This window comes from Cetorhinus maximus, chromosome 14 (assembly GCF_964194155.1).
Source record: "Cetorhinus maximus chromosome 14, sCetMax3.hap1.1, whole genome shotgun sequence".
Taxonomy (NCBI): Eukaryota; Metazoa; Chordata; class Chondrichthyes; order Lamniformes; family Cetorhinidae; genus Cetorhinus; species Cetorhinus maximus.
Window position 1 is genome coordinate 112521538 of NC_135892.1, and position 23985 is coordinate 112545522.

The following is a 23985-nucleotide window of genomic DNA, read 5'->3' on the forward strand; positions in this document are numbered from 1 at the left end:
GGTTGAGTAGGTTGGGCCTGTACTCATTGGAGTTTAGAAGAATGAGAGGCGACCTTATTGAAACATATAAGATTCTTAGGGGGTTTGACAGGGTAGATGCTGGGAGGTTGTTTCCCCTTGTGGGAGAGTCTGGGACCAGAGGGCATAATCTCAGAGTAAGAGGCCACCCATTTAAAACAGAGATGAGGAGGAATTTCTTCTCTCAGAGGGTAGTGAATCTGTGGAATTATTTACTGCAGAGGGCTGCGGAAGCTGGGTTGTTAAGTATATTCAAGGCTGAGATAGACAGATTTTTATTCAGTAAGGGAATCAAGGGTTACGGGGAAAAGCCAGGAAAGTGGAGTTAAGGATTATCAGATCGGCCATGATCTCACTGAATGGCAGAGCAGACTCGATGGGCCGGATGGCCTACTTCTGCTCCTGCATCTTATGACCCTACTTTACAACAGTGACAACACTTCAAAAGTATTTAATTGGTTGTGAGATTGTGAGAAATCCAAGACCTTTCCTTTTCACTGTTGGAGAAGCTGCGTTCAGGAGTCCTATATGCCGGCTTATAGGAAGGGCAGGAATGCAGCAGGGAACTAACACTTCCTCCTTGTGTGGGAGCACCATACAGAACTTTATGCAGTAACGAAGAATGCTGACAAAAGCCTGGCATTTATATAGCACCTTTCACCACCTCTATAGATCTCGAAGTGCTTCACAGACAATGAAGTACTTTTGAAATAGTCATAGTGGTTATGTAGGAGTGAGCGGCAGATCTTTGCTCCTGACACATTTTCAGACACACAGATTATATCGTTCTTTGGCATTTATCAATAATCAGCCACATACAGTTAGATCATCATAACACAGCTCCCCGCTTTCCACACCCGATCAGCACACATTTGAATTATTTGCAGGGGTCACTGGACATTGTGGAAACAACAACTCTTCCCTTACATCCATTCAGCATTTGCATCACCAAAGCCACCTCAGTACCCACCAGCAATGGAATCTGATTTTTCCTGGTCTTAACAGCTTCAGAATCCTAAAGGGGTCATAGTGGACACTCGTTCCTTCCAGTTTATTTAGGTGTCAACAATAACTTGCATTTATATAGCACCTTTAACATAGGAAAACATCCCAGGGCGCTTTGCACGAGTTTCATTATAGAATTATCAGATTGACAGGGTGCCACAGAGAAATATTAGGACAGGTGGCCATTAGCTTGGTCAAAGAGGTAGGTTTTAAGGATCATCTTAGAGGAGGAAAGTGAGGATGGGATTCCCAGAGCTTGGGGCCCAGGAACCAGTGGTGGAGCAGCAAAAATCAGGATGCTCCAGAGGTCGGAATTGGAGGAGCGCGGAGATCGCAGAGGAGATTACAGAGATAGGGAATGGCTAGATTTTGAAAACAAAAGATTAGAATTGTAAGATTGAGGCGTTGCCAGATCGGGAAGTGATGTTGGTCAGTGAGCACAGGCTGACGATGGGTGACTGGGAGTTAGGATACAGGCAGCAGAGTTTCAGATGAGCTCAAAATTATGAAGATGGAAGATGGGAGGATGGCCAGAAGGAAGTTAGAATATTCGAGACTGGCAAATAATAAAAACGTCAGGAAAATACATTCTCAATTGTTTAACATTTATTTATTCATCCTTGGGTTGATGACAAGGTCAACACTTATTATGCATTCCCTTGTTGCCCTTGAGAAGGTCATTGTGTCCCAGTCGTGTGGTGAAAACACTCAGACATTGCTGTTAGATATAGAGTTCCAGAGTGAAATATGGGAAGCTGGCTAGGGCAGAGTGTTGGGAGGGTCGAGGCCAGAGGTGACTGAGGTCTAGAAAGTTCTCTTGTTGAGTCCTCACTGAGGCCTGTGCTCATCCTGCTGGCTTGCTGTACTCTGTTCCAGTAACTCAAGGAGAGAGTCAGTGTCTGCTAGGCCCTTCAGCTCCTCAACCATGTCGTCTAGGAGCTCCTCCCCCATCATGAAACTCCTCAAGTCATAAAGCGATTTTCCAATCCGATGATCCGTAACCCTATCCTGCGGAAAATTGTATGTTCGGATTTTTTCTGACCTTCCCTTGGTCCCAACCTGGTAAAAGAATTGGAGAAGAAAAGTTGGTGGATAACTTGCAACTTAAGACAGACTGAAATTACTTCCTCTGGTAGAGGAGGTCAGAACAAGGAGCCATAAACTTAAAATGAGACTAGGCCGGTCAGGGGTGATGTCAGGAAGCACTTTAACAAAGAACAGTGGAAATCTGGAACTCTGTCCCCCACAAGAAACTGTGATAGGTTTTTGTTAGCAAGGGCATTGGGGGATACAGAACCAAGATGGGGTAAATGGAGATAAGACATGGATCGGCCCTGATTGAATTGAATGGCAGAACACGCTTGAGGGGCCTCTTCCTATTCCTTTTTTACATGTAATATTTTGTCACAACACTTCCAGTGTAAACTTCTCATCTCAAACCTATTTAACCAACTGTGCTCACTCAGTAGGCATTAGAACTTCACCCCAGTGTTGAACATAGGAAGAGGAGGCGGCTATTCAGTTCCTTAAGTCTGTTCTGTCAGTCAATTAGAACATGGCTGAGTTTTACTTAACCCCTTTGCTCCGAATCCCCCAGCCTAACACAATAAAACTCAATTAAATTTCCTCTTAACCTTTCCTGCTCAACTGATAACAGCCCTCGTATCTCAAGTCTCCACACAGGAGTGTAGCTTCCCACCCTTGGTAACTCCCCAAATAAACACAGAAAATGCTGGAAAAACTCAGGTCTGACAGCATCTGTGGAGAGAGAAACAGAGTTAACGTTTCGAGTCTGTATGACCCTTCCTCAGAGCTAAAGAGGAGTAGAAATATGATGAAATTTATACTGTTTAAAGGGTGAAGCTGGATAGAAGGCCAATGATAGGTGGGGACTAAGGAACGATTGACAAAGACGAGATGGACCAAAAGACAAAGGGAATGTTAATGGTAGTGGTCAGGGGTAAAGGTGGCGCTGATAGCGCTATAAAGGTAAGAAAGCAGAAGGTGTGAATAGCAGAACAAGGGTAAGCGCTCTGTGAAAGAACAACATGGAACAAGTAACAAAGATAAAAACAAAAAGCTAAAAGCTACTGCGGATGCTGGAAATCCAAAACAAAATAAAAACAGAATTACCTGGAAAAACTCAGCAAGTCTGGCAGCATCGGCGGAGAAGAAATCAGTCAACGTTTCGAGCCCTCATGGCCCTTCAGCAGAACTGAAGCATAGTTTCAACAAGGGAGAAATATAAATTGGTTTAAGGTGGGTGGGGGGGAAGAGACACATTGAGGGTGTGGTGTGAGCAGATAATCAAAAGATGTCAGAGACAAAAGGGTCAAAGAGGTGTTGAAGGTGGTGGTCTTTGTCTGAGAAAAGTGCTAATTAAGAATGCAAGACAGGATATTCAAAGTACAGCTCTAGTGGGGGTGGGGTGGAAAGACTAAAGGTTTTAGTTTTAGATTTAAAAATAATGGAAATAGGTGGGGAAAGAAGAATCTATATAAATTATTGAAAAAAAAGGCGGGTGGGGGGGGGAAAGAAACGGGGTGGGGATGGGGGGAGGGGGAGTTTAAGATCTAAAGTTGTTGAATTCAATATTCAGCCCAGAAGGCTGTAAAGTGCCTAGTCGGAAGATGAGGTGCTGTTCCTCCAGTTTGCGTTGGGCTTCACTGGAACAATGCAGCAAGCCAAGGACAGACATGTGGGCAAGAGAACAGGGTGGAGTGTTAAAATGGCAAGCGACAGGGAGGTTTGGGTCTTTCTTGCGGACAGACCGCAGGTGTTCCGCAAAACGGTCGCCCAGTTTGCGTTTGGTCTTTCCAATGTAGAGGAGACCGCATTGGGAGCAACGAATGCAGTAGACTAAGTTAGGGGAAATGCAAGTGAAATGCTGCTTCACTTGAAAGGAGTGTTTGGGCCCTTGGACGGTGAGGAGAGAGGAAGTGAAGGGGCAGGTGTTGCATCTTCTGCGTGGGCATGGGGAGGTGCCATAAGTGGGGGTTGAGGAGTAGGGGGTGATGGAGGAGTGGACCAGGGTGTCCCGGAGGGAACGATCCCTACGGAATGCTGTCAAGGGGGGTGAAGGGAAGATGTGTTTGGTGGTGGCATCATGCTGGAGTTGGCGGAAATGGCGGAGGATGATCCTTTGAATGCGGAGGCTGGTGGGGTGATAAGTGAGGACAAGGGGGACCCTATCATGTTTCTGGGAAGGAGGAGAAGGCGTGAGGGAGGATGCGCGGGATATGGGCCGGACACGGTTGAGGGCCCTGTCAACGACCGTGGATGGAAAACCTCGGTTAAGGAAGAAGGAGGACATGTCCGAGGAGCTGTTTTTGAAGGTAGCGTCATCAGAACAGATGCGACGGAGGCGAAGGAACTGAGAGAATGGGATGGAGTCTTTACAGGAAGCGGGGTGTGAGGAGCTGTAGTCGAGGTAGCTGTGGGAGTCGGTAGGCTTGTAATGGATATTGGTGGACAGTCTATCATCAGAAATTGAGACAGAGAGGTCAAGGAAGGGAAGAGAAGTGTCAGAGATGGACCATGTGAAGATGATGGAGGGGTGGAGATTGGAAGCAAAATTAATAAATTTTTCCAGGTCCCGACGAGAGCATGAAGCAGCACCGAAGTAATCATCGATGTACCGGAGAAAGAGTTGTGGGAGGGGGCCGGAGTAGGACTGGAACAAGGAATGTTCCACATACCCCATAAAGAGACAGGCATAGCTGGGGCCCATGCGGGTACCCATAGCCACACCTTTTATTTGGAGGAAGTGAGAGGAGTTAAAGGAGAAATTGTTCAGTGTGAGAACAAGTTCAGCCAGACGGAGGAGAGTAGTGGTGGATGGGGATTGTTGGGGCCTCTGTTCAAGGAAGAAGCTAAGGGCCCTCAGACCATCCTGGTGGGGGATGGAGGTGTAGAGGGATTGGACATCCATGGTGAAGAGGAAGCGGTTGGGGCCAGGGAACTGGAAATTGTTGATGTGACGTAAGGTGTCAGAGGAATCACGGATGTAGGTGGGAAGGGACTGGACAAGGGGAGAGAGAAGGGAGTCAAGATAACGAGAAATGAGTTCCGTGGGGCAGGAACAGGCTGATACGATCGGTCTGCCAGGACAGTTCTGTTTGTGGATTTTGGGTAGGAGGTAGAAGCGGGCCGTCCGAGGTTGGGCGACTATCAAGTTGGAAGCTGTGGGAGGAAGATCTCCAGAGGAGATGAGGTCAGTGACAGTCCTGGAAACAATGGCTTGATGTTCTGTGGTGGGGTCATGGTCCAGGGAGAGGTAGGAGGAAACGTCTGCGAGTTGACGCTCAGCCTCCGCGAGGTAGAGGTCAATGCGCCAGACAACAACAGTACCACCCTTGTCAGCGGGTTTGATGACAATGTTGGGGTTGGACCTGAGAGAACGGAGTGCAGTGAGTTCAGAGAGAGACAGATTAGAATGGGTGAGAGGAGCAGAGAAATTGAGATGGCTAATGTCACACCGACAGTTCTCAATGAAAAGATCAAGAGAAGGTAAGAATCCAGAGGGAGGGGTCCAAGTGGAGGGAGAATATTGGAGGTGGGTAAAAAGATCCGTTGAACGGGGAGAGGACTCCTGCCCAAAGAAGTGAGCACGGAGACGAAGACGGCGGAAGAAGAGTTCAGCATCATGCCGAGCCCGAAATTCATTGAGATGAGGGCGTAAGGGTATGAAACTAAGTCCTTTGCTGAGCACTGAACGTTCAGCATCGGAGAGGGGAAGGTCAGGGGGTATAGTGAATACGCGGCTGGGGCTGGGATTGGAAGATGGGGTGAGGACGGAGGGACAAGCAGGGGTGGAGGGTCCCCGATGGGTGTTGGAGTCGATGAGTTGTTGGAGCTTGCGTTCCTTAGCACTTGAGAGAAAGAGAAAAAGTTTCTTGTTGAGGCGACGGATGAGGCGAAGAATAAAATGAAACTGGGGGCACGCGCAGCTTTGAAAAAGGGTGCGGCGGTGCTGCTGGAGGGAGAGGTCAAGTGTGTTCATATGGCGGCGCATGGCACTGAGTGTGGATCTCAGAATGCGACGGGAACAGCAGTCCGAGAAACGTTTTATGTCCCGGAGATACCTGTAATCCTGGGTGGGTTCGAAACAAGAGGGATGGAATTTCAGTTGAAATCCACGTGGGGTGAGTCGGAGACGGAGACAGTCACTGAGAAAGGAGATATGGCTGTGAAAGCGGGTTTTAGTAAACACCTTGTCAAACACCAGGAGAGAAATGGAAAGCAATGAAGGTGAGCAGGGCAGAAGAGACAGTCGGAAATCCTGTCGGAGGACAGAACCATACTTCTTCCAAGAGGGCATTTTTTTGAAGAGAGGTGGCAGTCAATCAAACACAAAGATAAAAACAAAAAGCTAAAAGCTACTGCGGATGCTGGAAATCCAAAACAAAATAAAAACAGAATTACCTGGAAAAACTCAGCAAGTCTGGCAGCATCGGCGGAGAAGAAATCAGTCAACGTTTCGAGCCCTCATGGCCCTTCAGCAGAACTGAAGCATAGTTTCAACAAGGGAGAACAGATGGTCCTGTGGGGGTGGGGTCCGGGGAGGGGGGCAGTGGTTGAGGAAAAGGATGGAAAAATGAATAAAAAGGAATTAAAAATGAGATAAAACAAAATAAATTAATAAAAATGGAAATGAGTGGATAAAAAATATAAATAAATTTTAAGAAGGGGATTAAAAAAGGAGTGAAGATAGAGGACAGAGTTCATGGTCTGAAGCTGTTGAACTTGAGTTTTTCCAACATTTTCTGGTTTAGTTCAGATTTCCAGCATCCACAATATTTTGCTTTTATCTTGATAACTCCTGGGTTGCTGTAGATGCCTGATTACATTTCTACAATAAGGTGTGCAAAATTGCAAACTCTCTGTTTCATGTTTTATTTGTAAACCTTTCTCCAATTCTAGAACATCAGTATCAAAGCTCTTAGATAAAGAGTTTAAACAGATTTGTACTTTAACAAGATTATCAGTTGTGACTCAGTGAGGAGCATGCTTTCCCTATGAGTCACAAGGTTGAAAGTTCACACTCTCAGGACTTAAGCACAGACACCACACTGGAGCACTGAGGGAGTGCAGCACTGTCAGGTGCGTCGTCTCTCATAAGAGACATTAAACCAAGGCTCCATCTCTGCCTCCTCAGGTGGACATAAAAGATCCTCTAGTTCTAATTTTGAAGACGAGCAGGGGAGTTCTCTCCAGTGTTCCGAACAATATTTAGCCCCCAACGAACATCACTAATTCAGCAGGTCTGGCAAACGTGGAGAAAGAAACAGAGTTAATGTTTCAGGTCAATGACCTTTCATCCAAACTGGGAGATTTTAGGAATGAACAGCCTTTAAGTAAGTTCAGAGCCAGAGTGGTTAAATGACAAGAGGAGGTGATAATGAGAAAAGCTATTAACACCGGTGGGATCAACGAGTCAAACAGCAGAGGAGGAAGTGAATCGACCCACGGTACTTGTGTCTGCTTACCCACACACATACAAACGCCCACTTTCCTCTGGCTCTGTCCAACCTGTTTCTCTCTCAGTAGATTCTGCCTGACCCATGGAATGTTTCTAGCTTCCGCAGTGTTTCGCTGGTGTCACAGAAACACTACTTTTGTCACTGGCAAAACGATCCAAGAGGGGGGGTGGTGGTGTGCAGAGAGATTGGGGGGAGGGGCAGGGAGGAGAAATTTTCTTACAACAGCAAGTTGCAATGATCTGGAACGCGCTGCCTGAAAGGACGGTAGAAAGGGAAAGGGAATTAGATAAACTCCTGGATATTTATACATATATATATATATATATGTGGAAAATATTAGGGACATTGTGGAGTGAGACTAATTAAAGCGCTCTTTCAAGGAGATGGCACAGAGGAACGATGAACTGAATGTCCTCCTTAGACGTTTTAAGATTCTAAAACAGGTGATCTAGTTATTTAAACAAGCAAGATACTAAAGGTGCTGGAAATCTGAAGTAAAAACAGAAAATTCTAGAAATACTCAGCAGTGAAACTAGAGTTACCAGCCTACAGTTGCCCTTCTCTCTATTCTTGGTTGTTAAGTTGTTTACTATACAGATAGTGTCTCAAATCCGGCTGTCCAAAAACTGGAGTTAGAAACATAGAAACTAGGAGCAGGAGTAGGCCATTCGGCCCTTCGAGCCTGCTCCGCCATTCAATATGATCATGACTCATCCTCTATCTCAAAGCCGCGCTCCCGCTCTCTCCCCGTATCCCTTGACGCCTTTAGAGTCTAGTCCGAGTTGTCCGAAAACCAGACATTTTTATAATGTTCCATACATTAATTGTAATGGAGTAAAATTTAAAAGGTAACTTATCTGGACAGTTCAGCTAGGTGCTGCATTTGCGCCTTGTGGCTCCAGACTAGTTAACAACTTCGTCACTTTACACACCGCTCTATCCCATGCTCAAAGCGCCCTTAACCCCACCCGACCCAATTGACCCAAATGGCCCACAGACTCCGAAATCTGGCAATATCCAACCTCCGGCACAGCCTCTGTTTCGAGGTTGCTGGATCTGAGGTACTGTACCTGTGTTACAATGCTGACTACACTTCAAAAGTACTTCATTGGCTGTGAAGTACTTTGGGAATCCTGAGGCCATGCAAGGTGCTATTGAAATGTGAGTCTTTCCTTTCTACTTACCCAGCTGTGAATTTACAAATTTAAGGAATTTTGCGGCCCATTTCTTGTCCTGTGACAGAGGGAACGTTTCTACTTCTGAGTGGTCGGAACTAGGGACCATAAGTCACTAATAAACCCAACAGGGGATTCAGGAGAATCTTCTTTTACCTAGTGAGTGCTGAGAATGTGGAACTCGCTACCATATGGGAATGGTTGAGGTGGATGGTATTAGATACATTTAAGGGGAAGCTGGATAAACACAACAGGGGAAAGGCTGATAGAGTGAGATGAAGTGGGGATGGGGGGAGGAGGCTTGAGTGGATTTTATACCTAAGTATTGAGTACTTGCATTTATATAGTGACTTTCAGGATCACTGGACATCCCAAAGCGCTTTACAGCTAGTGAAATACTTCTGAAGTGTGGTCACTGCTATAAGGTAGAAGGATACGAGGGCCCTTGAGAGGGTGCAGGGGATTTGTTTCAGGGGTGAACAATTTTAGCTACAAGGTTAGGTGGTGTTCTCACTGAGCAAAGGGAATTGGAGGGAGGACGATCCGACAGGGGGGAGGACGATCCGACAGGGGGGAGGACGATCCGACAGGGGGGAGGACGATCCGACAGGGGGGAGGACGATCCGACAGGGGGGGAGGACGATCCGACAGCTGGGGGGGGTTGATCTGACAGGGGGGATCGATCTGACGGGTGTACAAGATTATGGTTCAAACAGGTAGACAACGAAAAGCTGTTCCCATTAGCTGATGGTAGAAGGGCCGGGGACACAAATGTAAAGGTTGGGAAAGAGATGCAAGGAGGATGTGAGGAAGAATTTTTCTCACAGTAAGTGTTAATGATCTGGAATTGGCTGCCTACGAGGGTGGTGGAAGTGGAGATAATCAATTATTTCAGCAGGAAATTGGTGGGCACTTGAGGGAAATAAACTTGCAGGGTCATGGGGAGAGATCGGGACTGACTGGGTTGCTCAACAGAAAGCCAGCATGGACTTGATGGATCGAATGGCCTCTTGTGTGTGGTAAGGCCTCTATGACATAACACCTGAGGATGGAGAGATGGGGAACTGTGGCCTAGTCAAAAAACGTGGCAGCCAATTTGCACAGAGCGAGATTCTACAAACAGCAGAGTGTTAAATGACCAGCTCATTTACCTGGATCTGGAGATGTAAACGGGAAAAACAGATTCATGGGAAAAGCTGCGTCCAAGAAAAAAGGTGCGACAATGTCACCTGTTTCAGCAATGTGTGTCGAGGGATAAATTGGCCAGGGAGAACTCCCCTGATTTCTGAGGCAAAAAACTGGAAAATAGTGATTCCGAAACCAGTCAGATGGAGACCAGGATTGGGAAGCTCTCCGCTTCTTCCTAGAACAGAGGCCCGAACAATCCCCATCCACCACCACCCGCCCTCTGTCTGGCTGAACTTGTTCTCTCACTGAACAATTTCTCCTTAACCTCGTCTCACTCCCTCCAAATAAAAGGTGTGGCTATGGGTACCCGCATGGGCCCCAGCTATGCCTGTCTCTTTATGGGGTATGTGGAACATTCCTTGTTCCAGTCCTACTCCGGCCCCCTCCCACAACTCTTTCTCCGGTACATCGATGATTACTTCGGTGCTGCTTCATGCTCTCGTCTGGACCTGGAAAAATTATTAATTTTTCTTTCAATTTCCACCCCTCCATCATTTTCACATGGTCCATCTCTGACACTTCCCTTCCCTTCCTTGACCTCTCTGTCTTAATTTCTGGTGACAGACTGTCCACCAATATCCATTACAAGCCTACCGACTCCCACAGCTACCTCGACTACAGCTCCTCACACCCGGCTTCCTGTAAGGACTCCATCCCATTCTCTCAGTTCCTTCGCCTCCGTCGCATCTGTTCTGATGATGCCACTTTCAAAAACAGTTCCTCTGACATGTCCTCCTTCTTCCTTAACCGAGGTTTTCCACCCACGGTGGTTGACAGGGCCCTCAACTGTGTCCGGCCCATCTCCCGCGCTTTCGCCCTCACACCTTCCTCTCCCTCCCAGAACCATGATAGGGTCCCCCTTGTCCTCACTTATCACCCACCAGCCTCCGCATTCAAAGGATCATCCTCCGCCATTTCCGCCAACTCCAGCATGATGCCACCACCAAACAAATCTTCCCTTCACCACTCCCCCCAATTGGCATTCCGTAGGGACTGTTCCCCCCGGGACACCCTGGTCCACTCCTCCATCACCCCCTACATCCCTCCCATGGTATCTTCCCATGCAACCGCAGAAGGTGCAACACCTGCCCCTTCACTTCCTCTCTCCTCACCGTCCAAGGGCCCAAACACTCCTTTCAAGTGAAGCAGCATTTCACTTGCACTTCCCTCAATTTAGTCTACTGCATTCGCTGCTCCCAATGCGGTTTCCTCTACATTGGAGAGACCAAACGCAGACTGGGTGACCAGTTTGCGGAACACCTTCGGTCTGTTCGCAAGCATGACCCAGACCTCCCTGTCACTTGCCATTTCAACATTCCACCCTGCTCTCATGCCCACATGTCCATCCTTGGCCTGCTGCAATGTTCCAGTGAAGCTCAACGCAAACTGGAGGAACAGCACCTCATCTTCCGACTAGGCACTTTACAGCCTTCCGGACTTAACACTGAGTTCAACAACTTCAGATCATGAACTCCCCCCTCCATCCCCAACCCCTTTTTGATCCCTTTCCTAATAATGATTATATATTTTTTATATATTTTTTTTCTTTTCCCACCTATTTCTATTATTATTTAAAAAAATTATTTCCATCCATTATTTTATCTCCACCTTTCAGCCTATTTCAATCCCCTCATCCCACCCAACCCCCACTAGGGCTATCTGTCACTTGTTCGTTCTGCTTTCTACCCTTAATGTACCCATTAGCACATTCCTTAGCTAATATCACCACCGTCAACACCCCTTTGTCCTTTTGTCTATGACATCTTTGGCAGTCTCTCCTTTGCCTCCACCTATCACTGGCCCTCTATCCAGCTCTACCTGTCCCACCCCCCTCAACCAGCTTATATTTCACCACATTTTCTGTTTCTCTTTAGTTCTAATGAAGAGTCATTCGGACTTGAAACGTTAACTGTGTTCCTCTCCGCAGATGCTGTCAGACCTGCTGAGTTTTTCCAGCAGTTTTAATTTTTGTTTTTGTTTCAGATTTCCGGCATCCGCAATATTTTGCTTTTATCTTGCTTTTAGCCTGTGATTCCTCCCAAGTCAAACAGCCCAACACTCGCTGGTCCCGGCGCCCGCCAAGAGATTGGGCCTGCTGGGCTGCTGTGGAAGTGGAACCCGCAGTACGAGCGGCGACATGCAAGGCAGGGAGGACCTGGAGGGAGCTGGAAGCAAGGCCACAGGTACCTGAATCTTTCGAGCAGAATGTCGCTTGTTAGTCTGTTCCTCCAGCTTCATGCTGTATAACTTAGCTCGCAGCATTTGCATCGTCTTCTCTCGGTTCTTCAGCTGTGACCTTTCCTGTTGGCACTCAGCGACCACACCTGCCGAGTGGCAGAATCAACCAGTTAGTAAAATGAAAGAACGTGCATTTTTTTTAATATTCTTTCATGGGATGTGGGTATCGCTGGCAAGGCCAGCATTTGTTGACCATCCCTAATTGCCCTTGCTAGGCCATTTAAGAGGGCCGTTCAGAGTCAACCACATGGCTGGGATCTGGAATCAGATGTAGACCGGGGAAGGATGGCCGGTTTCCTTTTCCGAAGGACATTAGGGAACCAGGTGGAGCTTTCACAACAATCGATGATCGTTGTCACGGTCGCCATTACTGAAACTAGCTTTATATTCCAGAGTTATTATTAACTGAATTTAAATTCCACCAGCTGCCAGACAATTAGCCTGGCTCTCTGGATTACTAGTCTGTGACACTGCCACTACACCACCATCTCCCGCACATAGCGCATTTCACAACCTCAGGATCCCAAATGCTTTGCAGACAACTCAATACACGTAGTCATTGTAGCCACTGTTGTGGTAAAGGAAACACGGCAGCCAATGCACAGCTGCGAAGTGTTCCGTTTCCTCTCCATTGATATTCTTGTCCCAGTGACCATCCCCCGTGAGGGCACAAAGTTCTCCCCCCTCCCCTCCCCCCCACAACCTTGAGAAAAAGATGCAACAGAAACAACAACATTACTCTTTTTCCCTCCGTCTCACCTCCAGATCTGCCAGTAAATGGGAGTGAAAGTGGACTGACTGTACAACCGGTGCTTAGAGTAAGGGACTGCTCTTACCTGTTGGCATGTGCAGAATGCGAACTGCGCTGTCTGTCGTGTTGACGTGCTGACCCCCAGCTCCACTCGCACGTTTCGTCTCTATCCGTAGGTCTTTGGGGTTGATGGTCATGTCAATCTGATTGGAGGAATATCAAGGTAATGTTGTTTAACCAAACTACAGGAGCCATGTGTCAGTGTCCACTAGTCCAGACTATCGAATTCCAGCCTCTTGCTCATTCTTGACTTCCTCTATCGCCTCCCTCTCCTCTTTTGAGACTCTCCTTAAAACCCATCTCAGGGCCAGGCAGGGTTTTACTTTGCCCTCAGAAGGTGGTGACTGAGCGATTTAATTGGCCGCTTCAGAGAACATCAAAAGTCAAACACGCTGGTGTCGGACTGGAATCACATATAGGCTAGAACAGGCAAGTATTACCAGTTGGGGTTTTGCAACATTTTTATCAGTATGTCTAGATCTTTTTTAACTGAATTCAAATTCTCAAACAGTATTGACATGATATGAACTAAAATCACTAGGCCAGTAATATAACCACAACACTACGAGGCCTTATAGGGGAGCATGTTCCAGATTTTCACTGTGTTTGATGGGGACAGTGTAGAGGGAGTTTTACTCTGTATCTAACCCCGTGCTGTACCTGTCCTGGGAGTGTTTAATGGGGACGGTGTAGAGGGAGTTTTACTCTGTATCTAACCCCGTGCTGTACCTGTCCTGGGAGTGTTTTATGGGGACAGTGTAGAGGGAGCTTTACTCTGTATCTAACCCCATGCTGTACCTGTCCTGGGAGTGTTTGATGGGGACAGTGTCGAGGGAGCTTTACTCTGTATCTAACCCCATGCTGTACCTGTCCTGGGAGTGTTTGATGGGGACAGTGTAGAGGGAGCTTTACTCTGTATCTAACCCCGTGCTGTACCTGTCCTGGGAGTGTTTGATGGGGACAGTGTAGAGGGAGCTTTACTCTGTATCTAACCCCGTGCTGTACCTGTCCTGGGAGTGTTTGATGGGGACAGTGTAGAGGGAGCTTTACTCTGTACCTAATTCTCCAAGATCTTTGTATTCCTCCGATTCAGGCATAAAAACAGAAAATACCGGAAATGCCCTGCCGGGCAGTATTTGTGGAGAGCAAAACAGAGTTAATGTTTCAGGCCATGACCTCTCATCAGAGCTGGCCTTTTGTACAGACCAATTTTAATCATTCCACCATTGGTGGCTGTATCTTCAGCTGCCAAGGCCCTAAGCTTTGCAACTCCCTCCCTAAAGCTCTCCACCTCTCTCTCTCCTCCTTTAAGTCACTTCATAAAGCCTTTGGCCAGGCTTTTGGGTACTTGTCATTTTGATTAGCAAATGGCTCTAATTGATGAGAGCATTGCAGCTACCTCAGTAGGCTGTGGTAATATGGCCACAGTCATAGTGCTGGTATGAGTCCTGCCTTGTTTCTCAGTTTTGGGAACTCGTTGGACTCTATGCACTCCCCCCTCGTACTTCATGTGCTTGTAGGACTCCCGGCCACTCACGCTGGCTGTAGCATGTCGCAGACCTCCTGTGGAGAAAAGACCAGGGTTAATACTAGCTTAAAGAAACAGTACAACAAACTGCAGTTAAAATTCTCATCCTTGTGTTCAAATCTCTCCATGGTCTCCCCCTACCTTGTAACTTCCACCAGCCCTCAACCCTCCAATTCTGGCCTCTTGCATTTCCCTAATTTTGATCACACCACCATTGGCGGCCGTACCTTCAGCTGTCTGGGCCCTGAGGTCTGGAATTCCCTCCCTAAACCTCTTCGCTTTGCTATCCTCTGTGGAAGCTGTCCCCATGACCAAGCTTTTAGTCACCTCACTTAATGTTTTATGGCTCAGTGGACATGTTGCTTTATAATGCTCCTGTATGTCACCTTTTTGCTCCTCTAAGGGCCCTATATAAGGTCAGACGATGACATAGTGGTAATGACGCTGGATTGATACTCCAGAGGCTAATGTTCTGGGGGCACAGGATCAAATCGCACCACAGCAGCTGGTGGAATTTAAATGCAATTAATAATCTGGAACTGGAAGCTGGTCTCAGTGCTGATGACCACGGTAAAAACCCATCTGATTCACTAATGCCCCTGTAGGGAAGGAAATCTGCCGTCCTTACTTGTCTGGCCTGTGACTCCAGACCACTGTGGTTGACTCTTAATTGCACTCTGAAATGACTTCGCAAGCCACTCAGCTCAAGGGCAATTAGGCAACAAATGCTGGTGACCCCAACATCCCATGAATGAATTTTAAAAAGTATAAAAGTAAAATCCTGCAGATGCTGTAAACCTGAAATAAAAACAGAAAATGCTGGAAATACTCAGTACATACTCTGACAGCATCTGCAGAGAGAATTTTTATTTTTGTTATTTGTTCATGGGATGTGGGCATTGCTGGCTAGGGCAGTGTTTATTGCCCTTGTTCAGAGGGCATTTAATTGCTGTGAGTGTGGATTTTTATTGAATTCAAACTTCACCATCTGCTATGGTGGGATTTGAACCCAGGTCCCTAGAGAATTACCCTGGGTCTCTGGACTATTGTGCAGTGACAATACCACTATGCCACCACCTCCCCACAGAGTTAATATTTCAGGGTCAGTGACCTTTCATCAGTTCCGATGACCCGACTTGAAACACTAAATCTGTTTCTCTCTCCACCGATGCTGCCAGACCTGCTGAGTATTTCCAGCATTTCCGTGTTCTCATTATATAAGTTGTTGCTGTAACATGTTCTTCAGCCAATGGTGAAGCAATTAAAATTGAGGATGCTCAAAGCGTCAAATTGGGGCAGCCTAGAGATCTCAAGAAGGCTGTACAGCTGGAAGAGATCGCAGAGATAGCTGCATGTCTCCTTATGTCTGTAATCGCTTCTGGCCCTACAGCCTTCTGAGATCTCTGTGTTCCTTCAGCAAGGCCATACAGGGATGTGAAGCTCTGCATTCTCTTTTATTCTTTCATGGGATGTGGGCATCGCTGGCAAGGCCAGCTTTTACTGCCCATCCCTAACTGCCCTTAAGAAGGTGGTGCTGGGCCACCTGCTTGAGCTGCATGTGCTGGGAAGCAGAGGTGTGTACCTAGATCGCTGTGGCAGTATTCCAAAACTTCAAAGTGCCAGTTCTTGAAGGCCGCGTACCCTCTGTACATTTCGAACATCTCCGCAGTGAACAGCATGGACTCCTGTCCCCCAACGCCTGCTGTCACCTCCAGAATCAAGTCATTATCATCTGCATCTTCAGGGGGAATCAAGAGTGAAATGATCTGAAATGAAGGAAGTTGCGGGCGGGGGGCGGGGAGGGGTCGGTTGGTAGCAGGGCAGAGGTAAAAGAAAAAATAAAATGTCAAAACCACTTCAGTGGAAGCTGGAGGTGAGAGGTCAGCTGATGGGCCAGACCGTCCGGGCTTTTAAACACCCTCTGCATTGCAATGTTCCTTGTTGCTCATTCCAAACCCAGAATCCTTCCCCTTCACTGTGAGGATTATCGCACCCTCTCCAATACGGACTCCTTCCACTGAGGAGCTTAGATGTTGTACCACCCTTGCACCTCCCTTCCTCAATGACAACATTCTCTTCCCAGGAAGCTCAGGTTCAAGGCCCACTGAAGCTAAGGTCTCACTGAAGCTTTAAGAGTCTTAACATGGTTGCAGAGGTTCAGTTAAGATATTAAACTGAAGCCACTGTGGGGGAGGTGGTGGTGTAATGGTAATGTTGCTGGGTTAGTAATCCAGAGGCCCAGGCTAATGCTCTGGGGACATGTGCTCAAATCCCACCATGGCAGCTGGTAGGATTTAAACTCAATTAAATAAAATCTGGATTTGAAAAAAAACTAGTCCCAGTAATGGTGACCCCATGACAATGTTTATTCATTTATTTTGTTGTAAAAACCCATCTAGTTCACTGAAGGAAATCTGCATCCTCACTTGGCTTATGTGTGACTGTAGATCTACAGCAATGGATTTTTAAAATTTATTCTTTCATGGGATCTGGGTGTCGCTGGCAAGGCCAGCATTTGTTGCCCATCCCTAAGTGCCCTTGAACAGAGTGACTTGCTCGGCCATGTCAGAGGGCAGGTAAGAGTCAACCACATCGCTGTGGGTCTGGAGTCACATGTAGGCCAGACCAGGTAAGGATGGCAGATTCCCTTCCCCTAAAGGGGATCAGAGAACCAGGTGGGTTTTTACCACAATGAATGATAGTTGAGACTAGCTTTTCAATTACTGATAGAATTTAAATTCCACCAGCTACCATGATGGGATTTGAACCCTTTGCCTGGGCCTCTGGGTTATTAATCCAGTGACATTACCACGACACCACCATCTCCCTTTAACTCTGACTCTTAACTGCGCTCTGAAATGGTCTGAATCTGGGGTTGTTCTTCTTAAAGCAGAAGTTAAAGGTCTTTTGAAATGATGAGGGGTTTCGAGAGAGTTGGAGAAACTGTCAAGATAGGTCAGTAACCGGAGGACAGAGATTTCAGCTAATTGGTAAAAGAACGAGAGGAGATGAACAGTCATTGAATATTTTCAAGGCTGAGCCAGATAGATTCTTGATCGACAAGGCAGTCAAAGGGTATAAGGGGGTAGACAGGAAAGTGGAGTTGAGGCACAATCAGATCGGCCATGATCTCATCAAATGGAGGAGCAGAATGGCCTACTGCTGCTAATTTATTTTGTGTACATTTGTATGTTTGTACAGAGGACATTTTTTTTTTTAAACACACAGCAAGTTGTGATCCAGAATGCACTGCTTGAAGGGGAAGCAGATTCAATATGAGCTTTCAAAAGGGGATTGGATAAATACTTAAAAAGACAATTTTTGCAGCATTTTAGAGAAAGAGGAGTTGGACTCATTGGGTAGCACTTTCAAAAAGCTGGCACAGATGCAATGGGCTGAATGGCCTCCTCCCATGAAGTATGATCCTAAACTATTCCTCTAGTGAATGATGTTGAGGAGCCCCTGTGTTTGGGATGGTCTCACAGTGAGAAATCCTGTACCTTCCCCTTATTCAGTACCCAGGTGAAATTGCTGTGTGGTTACATCGGGATTCGTATTTTCCGTGCCAAGGGATCCGTGATCAGGTCCAGATTTCTGACCCCAATGGATTTCCACATCGTCCAGCAATGGGCTCACTCAGAGTGTCACAGATTCCATCAACATCACATGTGTCTCAACACATTGTCCTGTGGAGGGCAATTCCTGCCTCTTCAACCTGAGCTGAGCTTCCCACTTCATATCTGCTCCATCTCTAAGGGTGCGCCTCTGTAATATCATCCACCTCCGTAATATTGTCCGTCTCCATAATATTGTCCACCTCCGCACCTGCCTCAGCTCACCTGCTGCCGAATCCTCACCAAGCTCTAGGAAAAGGCCTCCTCCTCTTCCTGGTGTTCCTCATTCCCTTTCCTAACTTGCTCCAAGAGGATTTGAGACAACCGAGTGTTGGAAGCAGCAGGTTTGATGAACCAAATGTCCTTCTCCCATCCCCTGGATCTCACTTTTCTGGCAATCTAACAGATTCCGGGTCCGATTATTACCTTAGACTTTAGAGCTCTGATGGTTTCCAGGCAAGAACTCTCTTCACTTTCAGCAAGTTTCTTCAAATCGATATCCTCATCTGTAACATAGATACAGCTCATCAATTTTCTAAACTCAGATTTCACTGTGCACCCGTGAGCTAAACACAGAGCAAGAGTTAGACAGGAGCACACTGTGCTTCAAACACATGGAGGCGGTATCGGTTTACATAACATAAACTGAACGGGAGTAAGTGGATAATTCACAGGGGCTGCAAGGAAATAAAAGAGTTACAAGGTGAGGAAAGATGAACATAAGAACTAGGAGCAGGAGTGGGCAATTCAGCCCCTCGAGCCTGCCCCGCTATTCATTACGATCGTGGCTGATCTCATTTCGGCCTCAACCCCAATATCCCACCCTCTCCCCATAACCTTTGAACCCATTACTAATTTAAAATCTGTCTATGTCCTCCTTAAATTTATTCAGCGTCCCGGCATCCACTGCACTCTGAGGTAGTGAATTCCACAGATTCACGACCCTTTGAGAAAAGTAATTCCTCCTCAACTCTGATTTAAATCTACCACCCCTTAGCCTAAAACTATGACCTCTCGTTCTAGAATACCCCACAAGGGGAAACATCCGCTCCACGTCTACTTTGTTTACCCCTTTAGCATCTTATATACCTCAATTAGATCTCCTCTCATCCTTCTAAACTCTAGCGAGTATAGGCATCGAGCCATCTATATGAAGATGGTTACTTGTGCAGAGCAAACCTGCAGCTTTACAATATCTAATTGTGTCTTAAACAGCCTCCCCAGCTACCCCATCAGGTCATTCCCCACCCAGATTAACTGTAAACTGTGGCTCAGAGGGTAGCAGTCTTGTCCCTGAGTTGGAAGATTGTGGGCTCAAGTCCCACTTGAGGATCTTCTATAGATAATCCAGGCCAACGTTCCCGGTGCAGTACTGAGGGAGTGCTGCACTATAGGAGGTGCCTTGGCTCTGGACGAGATGTTCAACAACGGCCCTTTCCGCCTCTTCAGTTGAGCATAAAAGATCTGATGGTCCTATCTGAAGAGTGGGGGAGCTTCCTCCTCCTCAATCCAGTGTCCTGCTATCCAATATTTATCCCTCAATCAACATCGCAAAAACAGACAATCTGGTCATTACCACAGTGTTGTCTGTGGGAGCTTGCTATGCACAAACTGGTTGCTGCATTTCTTACACTTCAAAAGTAGTTTGTTGACTGTAAAGTGCTTTGGAACCTCAACACTGCGAAAGCAGTTACATAAATACAAGTCTCTCTTTCTATCACAAGCGGGTATAAGTGTGGGTGGCTAATGCAGAAACAGGTCTCCCTTGATTTTATTCACAGTCAGTTGGAAGGTTCTGCTGTTACCACTGGGGAGATGGGATGGGGGATGAAATTGTTCAGGAAGTGTTAAAAGCAGCTTCACAGGTAATACAAGCCCTGAAGCACATAGTGAATGAAGGGCGTCCTTCACCTTTCAGCAAGCTTGCAATGTCCTGTAGCTCCTGCATTTTGAGCCTTAGCTGCTGCAGTTCCGTCATCACCGGTGCCAGTTCAGTCACTCTCCTCCTCAACACTTTCGCCCTCTCCTCCTCCTCCTCCTCCGGGGAAGCCTGGGTGGAACTAAGCCTCTGCACAGACTCCACGTACTCCTGCTCCAGCTTCCTCAGGTAATCCTGCAGTGAGCTCCGCGCAAAGAGACCTTCCACCACCTGCGTGCTGGCGCTGAAGGCACGAGTGGACTCTGGAGTGCCAGCAGGGAGGCTGGCGTACAGAGGCCCACGAAATCCACGCCTGGTTTTCTGCCAGAAGCAACACCTGGCGCACTGGAACAAATGCCCTGCAAGGCAGCTCAATGTGCGGATTCGGCTGCTGGTGACATTCAGGGTGATTCGGAGAGTCTGTCCGATAAGCAGCATGTTCCACACGCAGGGTGGTCAGTCCACTCGATAGCACAGCTGACAAGTGATAGTCTTGTTTTACGATGCACCAGGAAAAATCCGATCCCAAAGAGTTCTCGGAGATTTTAAAGCTACAGGACAGAAAGTGAACACAAACATACATTTCAGCCAACATAGAATCGTTACAGCACAGGCGGCCATTTGGCCCACCACGTTCATGCTGGCTCTTCTAAGCAGTAATTCACGCACGGTCACTCCCCTGCCCTCTCCCCACATCCCTGCACATTCGTCCTTTCCAGGTACTTCCAAAATTGAAAAAACGTAGAAAAGTTTATGGCACAGAAGGAGGCCACTCTGCCCATCGTGTCTGAGCCTACTGAAAAACGAGCTCCCCAGGCTAATCCCATTTCCCAGCACTTGGTCCGTAGTCCTGTAGGTTACAGGACTTCAGGTGCATATCCAGACACCTTTTAAATAAGTTGAGGGTTTTTGCCTCTACTTCCCTTTCAGGCAGTGAGTTCCAGACCCCTACCACCCTCTGGGGGAAAACATTTCTCCTCATCTCCCCTCTAATCTTTCTACCAATCACTTTAAATCTATGCCCCCTAGTCACTGACCTCCCTGCTAAAGTAAACAGACCCTTCCCATCCAATCCAGGCCCACACTACTTTGCACATCACAATCAAATCTCCCCACAGCCTCCTCTGTTCCAAGGAGAACAACCCCAGCCTGTACAATCTTTCCTCATCGCTGCATTTTTCCAGTCCTGGCAACATCCTGGTAAATCTCCTTTGTACCCTCTCTCGTGCAGTCAAACTGCAAAAATAAGCTTAATGCCTTTTACTGGCCTCTACCTTCCTGACATGATACACAGAGACCCATTCAATGAAAATCCACTGGGACAACATGAACCAAAGGGTGAGATATTAAACTGAGGTGGCACCATCTGCTCTCTCAGGTAAAGGAACCCAGAGCGCTACGAAGAGGAGCAAGGGGTTCTCCCTGGTCAATATTTATTCCTCAACCAACATCAGCGAAAGGGATGACCTGGTCATTTATCTCATCGCTGTTTGTGGGAGCTTGCTATGCACAAATTGGCTGCGTTTGAGATGTCCTGAGGACATGAAAGGTGCAATAGAAATATGTCTTTATTTTTTAAAGCAAAGTCTCAGAAACAGCAATGAGCTTAAGCACAATAATAAATCATTTGTTTTAGTCATTCTGGTTGAGGGATTATGTACCCAAGTCTGAATGGATAACCTTCTGACTCATTAAATTATTTCCAGTTTCCAGTTGTAAAACTGGAAACACTCAGCAGGTGAGGATGAGATAGACAAAACAAAGTTGCATTTCTATAGCACCTTTCATGACTACTGGACATCCCAAAGGGCTTTACATCCAATGAAGTACTATTGAAGTTAGATTTGGTTGAGGTGTTCAAAATCATGAGGGATCCAGGCAAAGTAGATAGAGTGAAACCATTGGTGGAAGGATCAAGGTCCAGAGGACACAGATTTAAGGGTAATTGGCAAAAGAGGAAATGGAGACATAAGGGAAAACTTCTCCACATGTGAGTGGCTAAGATTTGGAATGCACTGCCTGAGTGTGGTGGAGGCAGGTTCAATTGAGAGATTGAGAGGGGATTTTTAAAAAAAAATTCTTTCATGGGATATGGGCGTCACTGGCAAGGCCAGCACTTGTTGCCCATCCCTAACTGTCCTTGAACTGAGTGGCTAGCCAGGCCATTTCAGAAGAAAGTTAAGTGTCAATCACACTGCTGTTGGTCTCAAGTCACATGAAGGCTAGACCAGGCAGATTTCCTTCCCTAAAGAACATTAGTGAATCAAATGGGTTTTTACAACAATCAATGATAATTTCATGGTCGCCATCACCGAGACTTCAATTCCAGATTTATTAATCAAATAAACTTAAATTCCACCAGCTGCCATGGTGGGATTTGAACCCATGTCTCCAGAGCATTAACCTGGGTCTCTGGATTACTAACCCAGTGACATTAGCACTACACCACTATCTCCCCATGTTGGCCCATGATCTGAAAAGGGAAATTTTACAGGGGAGTGGCACTAGGTCAATTGCTCCTGCAGCAGGGCCAATTTGACACAATGGGCCAAACAGCCTCCTTTGATGCTGTAACTATGTTATGATTCTATGTTTAGTCACTGTTGCAATGTAGGATACACGGCAGCCAATTTGTGCACAGCAAGCTCCCATAAACAGCAATACGATAGTGACCAGCAATCTACTTCTGTGCTGTTGATTGAGGGGTAAATGTTGTCCAGGACACGGTGGAGAACCGCCCTGCTCTTCTTCAAAATAGTATCCTGGGTTCGTTTACATGCACCTTGGAGAGCAGATGGGGACCTCAGTTTAACATTTTATCTGAAAGATGGCACCGCCGGCAGTGCAGCACTCTCACAGCACTGCGCTGGAGTTTCACGCCTGGGTTTCTGTGCTTAACTCTCTGGAGTGGGACTTGCACCAGAGCCTTCTGACCCACTGAGCCAGGGCAGGCTCTGAACTGGAGGCATCTAAATGCACAATGTTTCCCTATCCCCCTCCCTTCCTTGCAGAGGGGATGGGTGTGCAAGTGTCCCAGAGATGTGCATTGGGAGGAGGCAGAGTTGCCCTGGTCTCCTCAAGGAGCCACCTACCTACCTGACTCCAGCCCGCAAGAGTTCCCCAGACTCCACGATCCCCGGGCTGAAGGCGCACGGCGCTCAGGCCCCGCCCCCTACCCACAATCCACCCCGCCCGCACTGCACATAGACCGCTTTCCCAACCGCGGGGGATTGTGGGAGAGCCTCGTCGCCATTATCACATCTATTTCCGGGTTCCAACACGTTTAAACAGGCGGAATAATTACTGCAGACAGTATTTTTTTAAAGCATCTTTTTACAAGCCATACTCATAATTCTGATATTTTATCCCCTGTGATCTAAATCTACGAAATCAGACATTCGGAAGTCATCGTTGTTTTTAAAAGGACAGTTTTAATCTATTTTTACTGAGTCCCTGGAGGAATATTATTTATTTTAAAGGATAACATTGAAATTCAACAGCAAGGAGTTATGAGAAGTTGGAAATAAAAACGGTTAAAAATGTTGTAATTGCGCAGGAAGAATTCGTGGGTAAACTCTGCCGCCATTGATTGGTCCGCGATGCAGTGACGCGTACATCACGTGGTCCGTGCGTCATAGTCATGTGACCTTTTCCTGCTTTCTTTATCTGCAGGCTGGTGGTGTTCTGTTAACCTGTCTCAGATACCTTATAAAATGTTCATATCTTTTCCAAAAATGTATGGCTACGCCTGCTATTAAAATGAAGTTATCAACACAGATAACGCAGATTCTGAGTTATAAAGTAAAAATGTGATGAAATGTATACTGTTAAGAGGGTTGGAGTAGGTGAAGCTGGATAGGAGGCCAACAATAGGTGGGGGCAAAGGAGAGACAATGAATAAATGGACAAAAATGAAAATAAATAAAGATAAGCATAAGTGGATAAAAAATAAAAATGAATATTGAATAAACTTCTAGTCTTTCTCTTATTTCTCTTCAGCTCTGAAGA

At 46.8% G+C, this 23985-nt stretch overlaps 1 protein-coding gene across 2 annotated transcripts; it reads right to left on the bottom strand.

Moving 5' to 3' along the window:
• Positions 1–1613: 1613 nt before the first annotated feature.
• Positions 1614–23157, bottom strand: mtrf1l (mitochondrial translational release factor 1-like). 2 transcript variants are annotated; one of them, XM_078557485.1, is made up of 8 exons: positions 23074–23157; positions 19971–20528; positions 18486–18565; positions 16028–16211; positions 14317–14480; positions 12943–13060; positions 12056–12192; positions 1614–2082 (listed from the first exon to the last, which is right to left on the bottom strand). In XM_078557485.1, exons 2-8 carry the CDS (start codon positions 20413–20415, stop codon positions 1852–1854), a joined length of 1359 nt encoding a protein of 452 aa, XP_078413611.1. In that variant the 5' UTR covers positions 20416–20528; positions 23074–23157; the 3' UTR covers positions 1614–1851. The 2 variants fall into 2 exon arrangements, with proteins under 2 accessions (XP_078413611.1, XP_078413610.1); XM_078557484.1 differs by lacking the exon at positions 23074–23157 and having other exon boundaries at positions 19971–20531.
• Between the last annotated feature and the right edge of the window lie 828 nt (positions 23158–23985).

Bases quoted from the DNA above. Each gene is read 5' to 3' on its own strand.
- mtrf1l (XM_078557485.1), bottom strand. From the start codon at position 20,415: ATGCTGCTTATCGGACAGACTCTCCGAATCACCCTGAATGTCACCAGC. The intron at 18,566-19,970 runs GTGAAGGACGCC...TCTATGTTACAG, and splicing joins CATTGCAAGCTTGCTGAAAG to ATGAGGATATCGATTTGAAG. The intron at 16,212-18,485 runs GTAATAATCGGA...CCTTCATTTCAG, and splicing joins TCAGAGCTCTAAAGTCTAAG to ATCATTTCACTCTTGATTCC.